Below are 17,844 nucleotides of genomic sequence, written 5' to 3' on the forward strand. Positions count from 1 at the left end.
CAGGCATCAGCTTCCGGGACTAATGTCTCTAGTGTTTGGTGTAAGTGTGGCATTGCGCAAGTCCAACTGTTGACATTTCATTTGCCCTCGTTCTCTCTCCCTTTTGTTGTGCTGGGAATTGAACCCAGGTTCCCCCACACAGTAGGCAAGCACACTGTCACTGAGCTACATACCCAAGCTATGTTTACGGTGCTAGGAACTAGATTCAGAGCCTGGAGCATGCTGGGCAAGCACTATCACCGAGTTAGCTTGGCCTTTTCAAAAACAGCAATACAGCACTGGGTCTGTGATTAGCACTCAGGAAGTAGAAGCCAAAAGATCAGCAGTTCAGCGTCATCCTTGGCTCCATAATGAATTCCAGGCTAGCCTGTGCTACAAGAGATCTTGTCTCAAAAAATAAACAGGACTGAAGTGATGGTTCAGATGGGAAAGCGGCTGCTGTGTAAGCCTGGAGATGTGTAAAAACACAAGGCCAGAGCTAACCCCAGAGCTAACTGGCCAGTCCATCTAGCCAATTGGTGAGCCCCAAGTCCAGTGAGGCACCTTGAGTCAAAAAATAATAAGGGATCTGGCCATGCATGGTGGCACATGCCTTTAATCCCAGCACTTGGGAAGCAGAGGCAAGTGGCTCTCTGTGAGGTTGAGGCTAACCTGGGCTACCTGAGACCCAGTCTCATAAATAATACCAATAATAAACGTGGAGAGCAATTGCAGAAGACAGCTGTCTTAGTCAGGGTTTCTACTGCTGTGAAGAGACACCATGACCACAGCAACTCTTATAAAGGAAAACATTTCACTGGAGTGGCTCACTCAACAGTTCAGAGGTTTAGTTCATTATCATCATGGCAGGATATGGCAGCATACAGGCAGAGATGGTGCTGGAGAAAGAGCTGAGAGTTCTTACATCTTGACCTGCAGGAAACAGGAAGTGGTCTCAGACACTGGGCATGACCTGAGCATATATGAAGCCTCAAAGCCCACCCCCACAATGACAGACTTCTTCCAACAAGGCCATACCTACTCCAACATACCCACACCTCCTAATACCGCCACTCTCTATGAACTTATGGGGGCCAAATACATTCAAACCACCATAGTACCCCATGTCAAACTCTAGTGCATGCACCTGTGTGCACACACACAAACATGCTCACCGAAAGAAATGATTAAGAAATAAAAACATCACAACACATGTGCCTCTCGCAGCAATAGTGCTACTTACAACCCACCACTTGAGAGGCAGGAGCAAGAGGATCAGGAGCTATGGTCCTCCTCAGCTGCATGTGGCGTTCAAGACCAGCCTGGGCTACGTACAGACATCAAAACCAGTGTCCCATGAGGTTCTGAGCTGGTAGTTTTTAAACTAGAAATGAAATGAATGGTGGAAGGGCTTGTGTGTAATCTTATTTATTTGTGTGTGCGTGTCTGTGTGTGTGTGTTCATGTAGAGGTCAGAGGACAGCTTAGGGCAGTTGTTCTCTCCTCCTGTGTGGATGGCATGGATTGAACTCAGGTTGTCAGCCTTGGTGCACATCTTTCCCTACTGAGCCATCTCATCTCCTTGACCCCGTTTCTAACTTTTAATTTATAATAAACAATAATCGCCAGGCGGTGGTGGCGCACGTCTTTAATCACAGCACTCAGGAAGCTGAGGCAGGTGGATCTCTATGAGATCGAGGCCAGCCTGGTTCTACAGAGTGAGTTCCAGGACAGACTTTGAAGCTACACAGAGAAACCCTGTCTCAAAAAGCCAAAATAAATAAACAAACAAGCAGAATAATCTCTTTAACTTTTTCACCCCTGTTGTATCTATGTAAATCTTTAGCTTTCCGCTCATCCTTAAGAAACTCGAGGGACTAGGTGATGCTTGTTCCGACTGGAGCTAGACTAGCAGGACTTGGTGGCAAGGACTGAGGAATGCCTGTGCACAGTTGCTGACGGGGACCTAAGGATTGTGTCCTGCGCCTACAGAGTCCTCTCAACTGTGAATGTGGCGAAAGTGTTTTTGTTAGTAATCTATTCAAAGCAACCTTTCAAAATCTTGCTGGCTCCCAAGTTTGTCCTTTCACCCAAATATTAATTTCTTCTTTTGTCTTTATAGGTAGCTGAGACCTATTTCCAGGAAGAGGACTGTATCCTTTCTTAACTACAGACAGAAATTTATAGAATGCTTGAGGAACCCATCTTTATATTTTATTTTTTTTAAGCTGAAAGTCTATGCAACAAAATGTGGAGACCATATGATTTTGGTGGGTTTTGGCAGTTGCGTGTGCCCACGTAACCGCCTCAAAGAGCAAAGTGTAGGAAATAGGTCACTCCAAAAAATCCCCTAAAGCCTCCTCAATTTGGCTTTCATCAAGGAGGCCTAATTTTTACCAACATTAAACATTATGTTCAAGAGAAAGGGGAAAACACACACACTGCTGAAGGCGAAACGTTTAAAAGTCTGTTAGATTCCCTCGCTCAAGCACGCAAGTCAAACCTGCGCATAATGGAGCATCCTGGGACAGCAGCTCCTCTGACTGCTCGGGGCGGCAGTGGTGCCGAGCTGCGCAGCAGCAGCAGCAGCAGCAGCACTCAGAGAAAGGCGTCATTCGGTGGCTTTGTTGTTTGGAGAGCATCATGTCAAGATGCTTTTGCATCCTTGGGCAATTTAAATTTATCCTTTAATGGTTCCTCCCTGACAGAAATGTTTCATGATGCACGGCTGTGTGTAGCTGCCAAGGAAAGATTAGGTCTTCACTAGAAACCAACAAATACTGTTTCCAAGTAGATCCCACGGAAGCTTTTGAATAGGAAGCATTCAGTCCTGGGCAGCAGAGGAGTGGTTCTGCTTCTCCTGGCCCCAGGGATTATTAAGGTGACTGGAGGGAGAGCTGAACTCTCAGTGTTCATGGGAAGGACACAAAGCTAAACCTTCCGATCGTCTTTTCCTTTTTTCTGGGTCAACATTTAGAACACCGCCCAGAGGAAGCTGGGCATTTGGACAGTGTTTCTCAAACCTTCTAAGATGCAAGTTTGTGTGGCACAGATGGGAGGCCAAAATGTCATAAGAAGATCAACCAAAAAAAAAAAAAAAATTATGTTATAATTAGGAAAGTCACTGGGGTAAATTAATTTTTTGTGAAAGCCCCATGCCATGTTTCCATTATTTAGCATTTGATACTTTTTGGCTCAGTGGAGAAAAATGTCCAATGAAAGTAAGTAAAGAATCATGAAACCAGAGAGAAACCCTGACCTGAAGGATCTCCTAGTCAGGGAGTCATTTAAGGAGAGAAATGAAGGAAACACACAGACTCCGGGATCCCCTGTGGTCCTCTATCCAGTTAGATGGCTTTGGTGATGCTGCCAATGCCTTGCCAGGCAGGCAGTCCTCGAGTGAAACCTTTCGAGTCTGCTGCTTGTGGAGCCCAAGTACCTCTGCATCGTGTGTGTTAACATAAAATGTACTCACCCAAAGCCAGGAACCCTCCCGTCAGGTGTGCCTAAGTTTAGAAATATTTCGAGCCTTCTCGTTGTTTTGGCCAGAGGAGCACATTTCTTGGCTTCTCTAGGACATTCCTTTGCAGATATAGTCTCGATTTCTATTTTCCTCAGTTTTTCTATTCAGACGAAAAAGCAATGAAATTCATTCAGCTTGAACGACTGTACCATGAGCAGCTGCTCGCCAATCTTTCTGCCATTCAGGAACAGTGGGGTGAGTACAAACTGACCTGGAACTCGGAACTCAAAGCCATCTAACAACCCGCTATCTAGAAAGTGAGCGTAGTGTCCTGGTTCGCATGTTAAAAGAAGTTACACAGTCAAGTGTCTGTTGCAAAGCACAGGCCGGGGATGCGCTTCACGTCTGAGAGCTCGCCTAGCGGGTGCAAGGCCGGGGGTTTCCCCTGCAGCTTGAGAGGGAAGGCAGACGGTGTTCTCCCCATGCCTTGCTCTCCATAGCTCTGTTCTCATTTTTCTGCATTCGCTCCTGGCTAGTTTTGTTTGTAGAATGTTTACTGTTCTGTGAAGAACTCGTTTAGCTCCTTCTAACTTCATTAACCTTGGGGTTGCTTGGGAAGGTAGCAGTACATTAATTATTCTAGTGAAGCCTAAATACATTTTTGTAAGAGCCAGGGATTAACAAGTATTTTAAATTTAGAAACAAAATGGAGAGCTGTCCAGCCACATGCAGTGACGCCTCTGAGGAATTCGGAAAAGGGATTCAATGGTGAAGATTTTGAACAGCTTGCTAAAATTTGCACAACCCATCAAGAGTAAGTATGTCATAATTTATTTAAAGTAAGTTGGAGACTATTGAAGATATGCATTATCTTAAGTATTGAAATGTATGATCCATTTCTTTGTTTTCTTGCTGTTTTCAACTTAAGAAACTGAACTGAACTGAGTATAATGAAATTTTAAGGATTCTTTCTCGGCTCTTCTTTCTTACCAACCTCACTGGGTTTCCATGGGCTCAGACACATTGTTACTTTTGATACTGTTTAATTAGGAGATCAGCAAGCCAAATTATCTAAGTTGCGCATTAGGACTTTTGTTCCATTTGTCTTTTAATCATTATTTATTACTTTAATTTTATTAAATATATATATTTATTTCTGTATATTGATTATTGCTATTTTGGCAGTTTTCCAGTGTCTGTTTGTGATAAGAAGAGCTGTACCCTTCCTAAGAGCAGTTCTAAAAAGCTCAGTATTTCATATTTAACCTAACTGAAGGAAAACTTCATTACTGGGTACTTTCCAACTTCTTGACTTGTGTCAAGGAGATAGGTTTTCAAAACTAAATTATCCTAATAATAAAGCTTGTTATTTTTTGTTCTGCTTATCTTTGCTGTGAATTGCTCATTGGGTCACTCAGCTTTGAAGGGGAAGGGAGCATGGGGTTTAAATAGCACCCATTTCCGGACTTGGATCCTGAGTCCACTGTACAAAGGATAAAGGGCGGTCTGTTTTGCCGGTAACTTTGTCTCCTCTTCAGAATAATGGGCAGTAAACTAAAGCTCCGTGTGTTGATAACGAAACAGTCCTGAGTAATTGCTGCTTAGCCGTGCAGAAGAGAGGGCATTTGCTTGGGGATCTGGATTCCCTGGAGACCAACCTTGGAAGAGCAATAGAGGTTCCAATGGAAGTGTCCGGTCCACTCTCCGAAGATGGTTTCCCTGTGCTAGGCAATTTGAACCTTTGCAAACAACCTTTTCAGGGATTCTGAATTGTAACTCATTTTCTTAGGAAGTTCCTATGTTAGCTTTCTACTTTATATTTTCATTTTTATAACCTATTTAAAAGATTAGAAGCCTTTAAAGTAAAGATAACTTATTTACTTTCAATATACTCAATGCAGACACCACCTACTGCCCTCCTGAAGGAACTCACGGTTTGTTAGTGTGTCCTAACTGTTTGAAGTATTTACTTGAACATGCCATGTGCATGGTATCTTTAGAACATTGTACCCCAAATTATGCCTCATATTTCTAGTTCACTGTATGAGCCTGGTAAATGTTTCCCTACCACCGTCTATGACTAGCACTAACAGAATCCAAAATACAAACATTCTAACCTCTCAGAAGGTCTCTTCTTTGAGTTACCAAGTCGAGTCGACCTTTCTTTCCCACTCCCCTCTCCTGTGATCACAGCTGAGTTCTGTAACTGTGGCTTTACATGCTCTATGATTTCATACAAACGTGCAGAATACAGTTATTGTTATAGATCCTTCAGTCCATCATTGTCTCTGGGTTACATTTTATCACATGCAGTATCAGTTTACTGTTATACTGTTACACCAGTTTATCGTATGACCGTGTGGCAGCTTACACACCCATTTCACTTACTTGCAGACATTTGAGCCGTTTCTTGTTCTAAGTATTATGATAATAATATAGCCAGGATTTATTTTATCCAGGCCTTTATTGGCATACTGTTAGAAAAAACCCTCACACTTGAAAGTTGTCTGTCCACAAGTCATTCCAACATAACTGTGTTCTGTCATAATCTGTTTTAAACTGAACTTGTAAAACATTTATGGGTGCAAGAAGCACGTGTAACTTGTTTGGGGTCTTTCAGCAGTGATCGGCTGTCCTGTGAGCCACGGGAGCCGGTGGCACTGTTTGCACCCTGGGAATGTTCCGCGCTAATATTAGAATGCAGAGAGGCTCTATTTTTTATATCCATTTCCGTGACATTTGTTTGGAAGCATGCTGTACTTTTAAAACTATGTTTTTCTTTTTCCACAGCCCTCTCTTGTCCAAGCATAAGGTAAGAGGTGTTCTTCTGGCCGTGGGGCATGTCAGCATCTTACATCTGGGCCGGGCCATTCTAGAGAAACCTTTCCTCAGCACACTTGCAGTTTTCTGTTTTAATGCAACAGTTTCTCAAAAAAGCTGTGATTATGTTTTTCCTTTTTAAAAACATTTTAGATAGCACCTGTGGAAAAGTCCCTGGGGAGAAAATGCCTTACCCGGCCGGCAGTGTCTGAAGAGCCAAAGGGAAGAGGAGCAACAGCCAAAGAACCAGGTCCGCTGCAGATTATACTGGAGAGGAATAGACAGGAGTCCGCTTACCCGCGGCATTTTAAAATATTAGATCTGAATTGTTGTGGTGAGAGTTTTTTTGTATTTAGATTTTTGTATATATACTTATAAAAAGTATAAACTCCACATTTTATATGTATTTCCATTTTTAGATAACTGGAAGTAATAGAATATAAAATTTTTTAAAAAGCAAAATAATTTCTGTGTTGTCAGTAAGGAAAACAGAATATAAAAAGATTATACAAAAATAGTTATGGCTTACAAAAATACAAAAATGAAATGGCTTTGGTATATTTAGATATTCTTTCTTGCTAAAGGAAAAAAAACAACCATTACTAAATGGACTAGTCAGGTACCGACCTTTTCTATAAATCTAGATAATGAGAAGTTCTATCTGGATAATTTATAGCACTAACATACACTGTATGTATGTATGTGTGTGTTTGTGTGCTATGTGTGTACCGTGTGTGTGTTTCTTAATCATTAAGATGTGTTTTATATCAATTTGTGCCTCAGTACAAAAGACTTGGGAAACTTCTAAATGCATTTATGAAGTTTGAGGAATAACTAATGTTTTCAGGGTATTTTTTATTCTGATGGATGATTTTATTGTGATTTTACATTTTGAGCTTTATGATCCTGGGCCTGAGAGCCCTGATCTGAAAAGAGATGGCAGAGTTTTGAGTGAGTGCCCTGATGATGTGGATGGGGCTGTTGGCGTCCATCAGCGCTCTCCTCCGTGAAGCTCTTGTCAAGCCATCCTGAAATCTCCATCCGCTTTCTCTCCTGACACAAAGTAGGCACATTGCTGTGTGTCAGTCCCACAGGCTCTGTTCTTTGTGTCTCTTTTCTGGTCATTTGTATATCAGAAACAGGGTAAAATAAGCTTTGTTACAACTTCATAGACATGGAGTAGACATCTCCCCAGAACTGAGCGGTGCAGGAGTTCAGAGTCATCCTCCTTGGTTACCCGGTGAGTTTCAGCCTGGCCTGGGCTGTATAAGGACCCTGTTACACCAAGCGTAGGGATGGCTTGTGTAGTACAGATGGGGAAACTGAGGCACCCCGTTTACAGCCATTTGTTTGGGGCCCTGATTCTTAGGTAGAGCCTGGATCTTCTGACTCCTAACTGAATACCTCATGCTTCGACTGTGTAAACTGTAGGGATTATCACTGCTTCAGCAATCCAAACATAAGCTAATATCCATCCTATGAGGGGTGGACCGAATCCTGGACAAGGAAGAGCACTGTCGGTGCTGTGGGCGACTTCCCCTGCCTCTTACGTTATATTTTGTCATTGTTGTTTATCACCCCCTCGTATATGTGATGATCCCCAGCCTTGTGGCTCACCAGGACTTAGGGAGTGTGCTCCCAGTCTCATTGAGTCTCTGAATCCTATAGATGTGTTTTGAAGGCTGTCTCTGAACCTTTGAGTACTGGGAATTTATGGCTGAGCTTGACCCTTTTCCCCAGCTGTGGCCTTCCTTGTTGTGACCCCAACCCCACACCCGCCCTCTGATAGGGTGATACCAGGAAGCTCGGGCAAAGCATACAACCCCTGGGAACCAGCTGCCCGCCTGCTTTGTTGCAGTCAAACCGTCAGAGTGGGAGAGAGCAGAGATGTAGAACTCCCCAGAGACGGCCAGTTCTTCTCAGTCTTCTTTGATATTTGAAGTTGGGGGCGGGGAGAACCCAGAACTCCTAGTTCCACTCTGCATTGAGAGCTGAAGATGCCAGCCCAGTTCAGGCTTCTTTGGCATCTGAGACAGTACTTAAAAAATGCCTGACTGTAACAGGGACTCAACTTGGATTGTCAGTTGATAATTGAAATCCCAATAAACTTAAAAAAAAGCAATAAAATTACTAATTTATCTTGCATTTCTGACCCTTATTTGTGGGATTATATGCCTTCCTGAAATATTTAACAAGGCGAGAAGGCTTCTCTGTTCACAGTGGGCAACATCCACTCGTTATTCACATAAAGGGCTTTAGCTGTCTTAAGGTTTTTTAAAAAAGTATTTTAAGTTGATTTTATTCTAGTAATAAGGCTGAAGTTCAAACCTGTTTCTACTTCGTGTCAGAATGTGTCCTTTTTATGTCCCCTTTGTGACCATGTAGTAAGCAGTTGTCTTTGAAAGCACGTTTCTAAGGGTACTCTGTTCAGATTGCAAATTTGATCTGAGCAAACTCTTGTTCCTCCTGATTAGATGTAGTTCTACTTACATATTATATTATTATTAAGGTGTCCTAAAAATATGTACTCGATATGCTATACCTTAAATAGAAGGAAAAAAAACCTTTCTAACTTCAGTATACAAAAAGACCAGTAAGTGTATTCATTTAAATGAAAAAGACCAAAAAATTCAGAATGTAAACATCTTCATTTGTAATTAAGACTGACTCATTTATTTATTTTAACACTCTTTTGAAGAATCTTTATTTTTTTATTGCACTAATGCTATTTATTAAATACTGAGCATGCATGTTCTACCTAAGGCCATTGCAATGCAACAGGCAACATTTCTGTCTGAGAGGGTGAGATAATTTTTGTTACACATGTACTCATCTGAACCTTCTCTACCTTGATATGCAAAGCATTGTTTGGAATTCAAATGCAGCTCATTTTTCTTCATCTTCAGAAACTGAAGCCGGTCCTGCCATGGAACCTAGTGGAGGCCAGCATGAAGAGCAGCCCCAGGAGAGCAGCCCCGGCTGTCATCAAATGGATTGGCAGGCGGCTTCCCCCGACCTTCCAGTGACTGCGGGGAAGGACCACACGGAGGGGGAGGAGGAGCCGCTCCGCAGCAACAATGCCTCCCTGGAGCTCCACACCCCGTCTCCAAAGACTGCCAGGAGCAGGTCAGGGCCAGATGCTGCTGAGAATGGCTCTGAGGGTGACTGCGGCTTGCAGGCACCTCCCACGGAGGACCACCCTGACGTGGCCGAAGAACCTAAGGTGTCTCCTCCTAGTGAGTCAGTGACAGAGCCGCAGCTCTTCGCTAGCGGTGACGCTTTACCTCCTGTGTTGATTTCAGAGAGTGAATATTCACAGGCACACCGAAAAGAACTCTGCCTGCCAGTTCAGGGTGTATTTGAAGCACTGCTCAGGGAGCAGCTGCAGAGCGGTGAATTAGATGAATCCCGTCGCCCAGCCGTTGACGGGAAATCACCACAGAGTCAGACTGACTTGGAGCCTGGCTCTGAGAATGCACTTTGTGGCGACAGTGAAGCGTCTGACGTATGTGTACCCCGTCCAGAAGTGTGTATGACCCCAGAAGAAGGGCGGGATAAGGAAGACCAAGTCAGTAAGGAAACGGAAGACTATCTGCACAGCCTCCTGGAAGGATGCTTAAAAGACGCGGAAGAGTCCCTCTCCTATGAAGATACCCAGGACGACGACTCTGACCTCCTCCAAGACCTCTCTCCTGAAGAAGCATCCTACAGTCTCCAGGAGAGCCTGCCTCCTGATGAGAGCTCGCTCTCCCTTGATGATCTGGCCAAGAAGATAGAGATCGCAGAGGTAAGGCAGGAAGGAATAGCAGCTAGAGGAAGATGAATTCTCACAAGTGCAAAATGTTGCTTTGTTTTTATGAATTTTTTTTCTGGTTTTAAGCTAGCAAAAGCATTAGTTGTTAAGTTATGCATGTTGAATCCGATGGCTTTCCGTCACTGGGAGTGTTTACAGCTCAGGAACCGTGCCACCCGCCTCTACACAGAGGCAGGGAAGAACGCCATTCTTCCACTTCAACCTTGTGGATTCAGTGTAGCATTCTCGGGGCTCAGATGAAGACCAGACTGGTCACACTTGAGGAAATCTTTCTCCTCAGCACCACAGAAAATGAAAGCTGGTGTGTGTGCTCACTGCTCCTTCGGTGTATTCGCATCCATCTTAGATGATTAGAAACCGGCTTCACAGAATAGAGCTGCAAAGTAATGGCACTGGGAGGTACTGGGTGGACTTGTGAGCTAGTAAGTAGAAAGAAAAATTAAAGAAAAAGGACTGTCGTCCTTTGTTTAATAAGAGAATTTTAAAAGTCCTGGGAAGAAAAGATGAACACAAAAGGTAAGTCTCTCGGAAGACAAAGATAAAAAGCCACTGCAGGTGTCCTGCCCTAGGGGAGGGAGACGGGTGGGAAGAGCGGACTCATGGTGGGCGGATCCAGGGCGGGTCCTCAGGCTCCTCAGCCCCCTGGGCCTTTGCTCTGGTTCTCTGAAGCTTCTTCTGCTGGGAAAATGAGGAGGCTTTTTCTGTTCTTTTTCTCCCTTGAAGTTGGCCCTTGTCCTCACTCACACCTGTAAATCCTGCCTTGGGCGGGCTGTGGCAGGAGAGACACCGTGAGTTTGAGGCCAGCCTTGGCTGCAGAGGAAGCTGTTGTCTCAACCCCTAAAATGCTCATGTATACCCACTGTATTCTAACAACATTATCTTCGAAAAAGGTGACTTCAGGAAGAAAGTAGAAAAATAAAAGTAGATAACAAATTATATATTAATTTAATTGAAGAATGGAACTCTACGACAAGCTTCCTGAGACCTTTGTTCTATTATTGTTTAGTTAATTTCTTAAAATCTATGGGTTTTCCTTTTTAATTTTTTATAAAATTAGATTTTTTTTTAAAAGAAGGGAAACCTTAAACTCAGTAGTTATTCTCCTGTTTACTTTTACCAGGCTATTTGATTGTCAGATGGTTCCCACAAAACTACGATTTTTGTGTCTTAATTTTCTCCTATCAGAATCATTCAGCACTGCCCAGTGAATACTGAGTATCTATCCAAGGCCTTGAATGGTACAGTTAGGTAGTAGGCGGCAGGGACAGTTCTCAGCATTTGAACATAAGGCACTGAACTGTATATATAAAAAGGGATACAATGGTACTTCTATGTTCTGTATCCTAGTACAATTTTCAAAGTGTTTTCTGAGGAACAACAGAACTGGTGGTGAAACACTAGACCAGAGTTCTGCCCTGGGGACAGCTCTGTTGGGGGGGGGGGTCATCAAGCTGTGATGTCACAGTCGAATGGGGTGTCCCTTCCTCGGATGGCGGCAGTGTCTCTTTGCCCATGCAACCATGGCTAGGAAACTGTAGAGTTGAAAGTTGTCTCTGAGAAGTTACTGTTAAGAAAAAAATAACAAGAAAAGGGTGGCTCCGCCAGCGGTGCAAAGAAATCCAATTAGGTCAGATCATACCAAATCAAAATGCCCTTTGTTTTATTAGATACGGCATTCTCGGGTGTCTGAGGGCATGGCATGGTGGGGACACAGGACAGCGGAGAGCCCATGCAAACCTGGAACCATGTGTTTCTCTTCTGGGAGACCACTTAAATACCCTGTGGGAGTGGCATGCTGGGATTTGGAGTCCAGACCAAAGCAACTCCCAGGCCAGGGGGACTGGGATGGATGCCAGGGGCTGGAGGCTATGCTCCAGACTTAATAGTTAGTACATAATGGTCTCCTTTTAAAAAATGTATTGGTCTGTTAAGTTTTGCTGTATAAGAATGCCTAGAGCTATATTCCGTTAATAAATACAACATACTCTATGGTTGAGCCGGTAAACATACTTTCCGCATACATATTCCAGTATCTGTTCTAACTGTGTATTTTAATAAAATCTGCCTGTCTGCGAGAGTCTTAAGCTAAAAGAAATCACTAGTATTTTACTGTTTTTTAATACCATAAAAGTGAGGCTTTAGGTTAAGTAAAACATACAGGTTGGCCATAGGTTTCCTTGTAAGTGTAATTATTTCCACACACAGACACATGTATGTTGTAGAAGACCACTTGTTTGTTCCTGGCTGCTCAGCCCCACACAGAAACTGTATTAATTAAATCACTGCTTGGCCTATTAGCTCTAGTTTCTTATTGGCTAGTTCTTACATCTTAATTTAACCCATATCTAGTAACCTGTGTATCACCATGTGGCTGTGGCTTACCGGCAAGGTTTAGCATGTCTGTTCCTGGCAGTGGCTATATGACATCTCACTGACTCCGCCTTCTTTCTCCCAGAATTCAGTTTCACTTACCCTGCCTAGCTCTACTCTTTTGCCCTATCACAGGCCAAGACAGTTTCTTTATTTACCAATGGCATTCACAGCATACAGAGGGGAATCCCACAGCACATGCATTATTTGTCTCTGTTTTGAGACAGAGCCTCATGTAGCCCAGGCTGGCTTCCAACATTTGAGGTAGCCTTAAACTCTTGATTCTCCTGCCTCACTCTCCCTCAAGTGCTGGGATTACTGTAATTAAAAATTACCACACATTTTTGGTCTGTTTATCTGTTTGTGTTGGGGTCAGATCACAGAGTCTTGCATATGGTAGGCAACACTCTATTGCCAACAACACACACCCTGGCCCATAATTTTTAACAATTAAATTCTAAAACCTTAGTTTTTACTTAAGTACAAAAGTAACTTTAGGGCCTAGAGAGATGGCTCAGAGGTTAAGAGCCCTGGCTGCTCTTCTAGAGGTCCTGAGTTCAACTCCTAGCTACCACATGGTGGTTCACAGCTATCTGTAATGAGATCTGGTGTCCTGTTGTGCAGGAAAATGCAGACAGAACACTGTATACACAATAAGTAGATTTAAATAAATAAAGTAAAGTAAAAACACAAAAGTAACTTTAAACTAGTTTTTGCTTTGTGCTCACAGCAAACTTGTACAGAGTCATCTGCCTGGCACTGTTGGGTGCTGTGGAGTCTAAAGAGAATCTTGAGTTTGTAGGGGCCTCCTGCTGCTGCTGCTGACTAAGCTGACTGTGGGGTTCCCTGCTCTGCCGTCACAGTTCTGTCACAGCTGCATTGACTGGTAGTTTTCCAGCTCTGGGAGCAGCTCACCTGCCTGTCTCCATGTTGCTGCCTGTCACTGTTGGTCCCTCCTCTCCTCCTGGCATCTGCCCTCGGTCCCCTGCTGCTTGGCGCTCTTAGCAACCTCAGAGGCCCTGGTGTCCTCTCTTCCCGGCTGTTTTCTTTTTTCTCACTCTGCGTTGCTCGGTTTTGTCACTAATCGGCAGCCACTTCTTATGCTGTTCTAGACTAAGACTCATCCTATAAGATGAAATAATGTTCACCTCAGAGAGAAGGAAAAATGTCTCCAGAATTTTGGTTTCTGAGCATAGATGCATGTGTAAATGAGGCTTTCTAGACTTGGTAACCCAGAAATAATTTTTCAAATAATAGTTTAATATCTGAAGCATTGCTGGTTTTTTTTCTTATTAAAAATTACATGACCCATTGTCACCCAGTGCTGTCTCCACTGTTTTAAAGAAAAAATTAGACACACATCTCTATTCCATAGATTGTTGGGTTTTTATTTTCATTTTGATTGCTCCTCGTTTATTTATTGTGTGTGAGTTTGGGTGTACATGTGCCACGGGTCTGAGGACAACTTGTAGGAGCCTGTTCTCTCCTTCTATCCCATGGAACCTGGGGGTTAGCTAGGCTGTAAGGTTTGATAGCACACACTTTTACCTACTGACCTAACTCTGGCCCAGAGTTTTGCTTTTCTGGGAGAGTCTCAATGTGTGACTTAAGCTGCTGTTCTTTAGCCTGCAATCCTCCTGCCCCTCCTAGTACTGACTTTATGAGTGGGTGACACCATGCCTGGTTGATTTTATAGATTTTGTAAGAGAAAAAGCTAGTACTTTGTAGTGTCAGGCACAAGTTAGGGCCACTCATTCATTCCCACATGCAATAACTTTTATGATTGGCGTCCATTGAATTCTACAGTGATATAAATGTGATGATTGAGACCACAGGTGAAGCTGGGCACTCAGAAACAGGCTATGAATTTGAGGCCACCGGAGCTGCATAGTGAGACCCTGCCTCAAAACTAACTGAAATAAATCTTTTGAATTAACCATTGGGACTAGAGAGATACCTTTGTTGTTGTTGTTATTGTCTGGTTTTTCAAGACAGGTGCAGCTTTGGAGCCTGTCCTGGCACTCGCTTTGTAGACCAGGCTGGCCTCGAACTCTCAGAGATCTGCTTGCCTCTGCATCCCAAGTGCTGGGATTAAAGGCATGCGCCACCACTGCAGGCACGTGGGGAGATATCTTAGTGGATAAGACCTTTAGCCCTAGTGCTGAGCCTGAGGGCATGAGGCTAAAATTTGGCAAGTCCCAAGTTCAGTGATAGATCTTGCTTCAAGCTGTCCTGATCTATCTTCTGCATGTGTGCCTGTGTGCACATACAGACACAGACACACACGCACACAATTTTAAAATTATAATTTTTAAAAAGGTTAGCTGCTGTGGGAATCCTTTACAAATAAAGATGGGAGGCCCATGCTAAGCAGCAGTGTTGGGGGAGGGGATCGTGGAAATGGCTGTTCTGTGTCTTAGGTAAAGAAGAGTCTTAGAAACAGTAGCCATGGCAGTTTTGCTCAGAGTGGGTCTTCCAAGGGAAGCGGGGGTATAGCTTGCTCACTGAAGAACACAAGGGTGGGAAAGGTTGACCCCTGATTCATGTAGCTCTCTAACTAGTCCCTAGGGAAAACCCTGAGATTGCCCATTTTTTTATTTGTGCCAGATGGTGTCGTTTTTTGCCTCTTGTTTTTAGACTGCTTTTTACATTTCTAGTTAGTTAATGCTTCTTGATTGATGTGTTTCTTTTACCAAGTTCCTTTCCTGTTTTAATTACATTGCAAATTTCCATATTTACTGTTCTCCCTGGACATTTGCATTAGCTATTTTATAAGCTTCTTCTCCTTGTTTTATCCCTTCTCCACTCCCGTGATCTCACATGAGCACTGTGTAGACCTGGAGTGATCTCACCTTAGCACTGTGTAGACCTGGAGTCTCAAGCTGACACTCAAAAGGGCCAACCAAGTCATAAAAATGAATGAAACAACTTGACTGTAGGGCAGTTGAGATGTTCCTATACCTGTCAAAGTTTCCATCTTTTTAAAACTTTCTGGTATGGCTGGAGAAATGGCTCAGTGGTTAAGAGCCCTTGTTCTCCCAAGAACCCAGGATTGATTTTTAGCACCTGCATAGAGGCTTGAAAACATCTGTAACTCTAGTTCCAGGGAATTCGGCCCCCTCCTCTGAACTCCTCAGATACTGGGTACACACAGCTGCATATACATACATGCAGGCAAAACACTCAAAAAATAAACTGAAAGTAAACACAGTATAATAAAATGCAAAACCTCTAGTTGGCCTAGGCATAGTGCCATAAACCTTTAATCCCAACTCGGAAGGTAGAGGCAGGCAGATATCTGTGAGTTCAAGGACATTTAGAACTACTTAATGAAACCCTGCCTCGGAAGGAAGGGAAGGAGGGAGGAAAGAAAAGAGGGAAGGAAGAAGGGAAGGAGTGAGGAGAAATGAAAGAAAACATTATGCTCTTAAGTCAAAGACAGAGCCCAGCTCTCTAACAGGGCCTGTTAACTTAAACTTCTGCCCTAAAATATCTTTGTGCCACCAGCCTCTTCCCAGGACTCCCTATAGCTTCATGGAAAAGGCTGTGCTATGCAGCCTGAAATTCAGAATTCTTGGTGGTCTGGCCCATCTGCTTTTCTGTATCCTCTCCCTCCTACCTGCTGTCCTGTGTTTCCGGCTGCAACCAGACTGTCCCCTCGCCGCATCCAGACATGCTTTGCACTTCCTGACATCTGCTCTTGCTGTCTGTGCTAAGTCTGTGTTGCTTTGCGGTGATGAGCCTTCTTCTTCCCAAGCCTCAACATCTAGATCACGCTCTTCAGTATGTAACATTGCTGTTCCCTTGGAACTACCTCTCTGAACTTCTGATGATGGCGGGGTGGGGCAGCATTCCTCCTAAGGCCTTGTCCACTGTGATCTTCCCTAGTTACCCATAGAACACAGGCATACTTTCCTCTGTACCAAACTACCAGGCCCTGAAAGATAAGGCTCCTGTTGGCAACGTCTCTGTATCTGTGTCTAGCCTCTAACTCTATGCTGGGCGTATTCATTTTCTCTCCAGCATGCTTCTTAGGCACCTCCTACTTGATAGAGATCAGGGGACAGCAGTAAACAGAAATCACGTCCCTGTCTTCATGAAGCTTGCTTTCTAGATGGAGAGATTATTGCAGCCAAATTCACATAAGAATAAACAGTGTAGTTTCAAGTATTAGTAAAGGGGCCAGCAAGATGCTCAGCTGGTAAAGGCATCTGCCGCCAACCCTAATCACTCGATCTAGTAAACCCACATAGTGGGAAAGGAGAACTGATTCCCTCAAGCTGTCCTTTGACCTTCCATGTGTGCTGTGACTTGCATACACCACACACACACACACACACACACACACACACACACACACACACACAGAGAGAGAGAGAGAGAGAGAGAGAGAGAGAGAGAGAGAGAGAGAGAGAGAGAGAGAGTGTAAATAATGTAAAACGCAATGTTAAAATCTGTGGAATCCTCCCAGCAGAGTGGGGGGCTGTAAATACTGAAAGTGGCAGCTCTTCAAACAGTCTTCTGGAGACGCGAAAGGAGGATGCTGCCCAGCACGCACACATTCCCTTTCCCATCTTGTGCTTACTAAATCATCTGTTCTGCAAGCAGGAGCGAGTTACAAGAGCAAGTGCGTGCAGCACCACCTGATCTAGGTGTTTAGATGCATCAGAAAGTTCCTGGTCTTGCTTTTAACAATATGCTTTTTCCAAATTAAGCGCTTAGAAATTCAGCATGGTGTGCGTCCCCAGCGATCTGTTTTCCCACTTGGCACATCCTGTTGCAGTGTTCCCAGATTTAGTCTTGCGAGGCCTGAGGAAGCCACGGGGTCTTCTGTGAAATGACTTTCCTACATCAACTGTCACCACCAGGTTCAGCAATGACCTGTTCTGTCAATTAGCTGTGACAGTAGCGGTGACATTGATCTGCTGCTCCCATGACAAGAATAGGCATCAGTTTAAGCATCTCTTGACGGGGGAATATAAAAGATAAGAATTTCAGGTAGAAGATATAAACAACTTCTGGGAAGCCAGAGCCTTGTAAATCTTATTTGAAAACTCCATTTATTTCACTCTAATGGTCACAAATACATGCAAAATAAAATCCCGATAGTACAGATCAGGTCTCCATATTTAGCCCTGAGTTTGTTCTCGACTCTGCCTGTGGTCACACTCCTGGGCTCTTTACATTTGGCTTTTCCTCTGATGACGTCTGAAACTGTCGTGAGAACGGAACAGAGCTTAGTGTGGAGTTGTCTGTTAAAGCACACGTTCGTCCATAGTGAAATTGCTAGCATTTAAGAAACCCACAATATAGCCGGACAGTGGTGGCACACACCTTTAACCTCAGCACTTAGGAGGCAGAGGCAGGTGGATCTCTGTGAGTTCAAGGCCAGCCTGGTC

At 43.8% G+C, this 17,844-nt stretch overlaps 1 protein-coding gene across 2 annotated transcripts in view; it reads left to right on the plus strand.

The window, feature by feature from the left end:
- Cnst (consortin, connexin sorting protein) overlaps positions 1–17,844 on the plus strand; it is an 81,754-nt gene that overhangs the window by 54,174 nt on the left and 9,736 nt on the right. For both annotated transcript variants that reach the window (XM_075989286.1, XM_075989287.1), the window contains exons 4-9: positions 2,101–2,131; positions 3,610–3,696; positions 4,141–4,255; positions 6,232–6,253; positions 6,415–6,511; positions 9,168–10,048. In XM_075989286.1, coding sequence (XP_075845401.1) covers positions 2,101–2,131; positions 3,610–3,696; positions 4,141–4,255; positions 6,232–6,253; positions 6,415–6,511; positions 9,168–10,048 — 1,233 coding nt within the window. The remainder of the gene's footprint in view (positions 1–2,100; positions 2,132–3,609; positions 3,697–4,140; positions 4,256–6,231; positions 6,254–6,414; positions 6,512–9,167; positions 10,049–17,844) is intronic.

Source organism: Microtus pennsylvanicus, chromosome 10 (assembly GCF_037038515.1).
Source record: "Microtus pennsylvanicus isolate mMicPen1 chromosome 10, mMicPen1.hap1, whole genome shotgun sequence".
NCBI lineage: Eukaryota > Metazoa > Chordata > Mammalia > Rodentia > Cricetidae > Microtus > Microtus pennsylvanicus.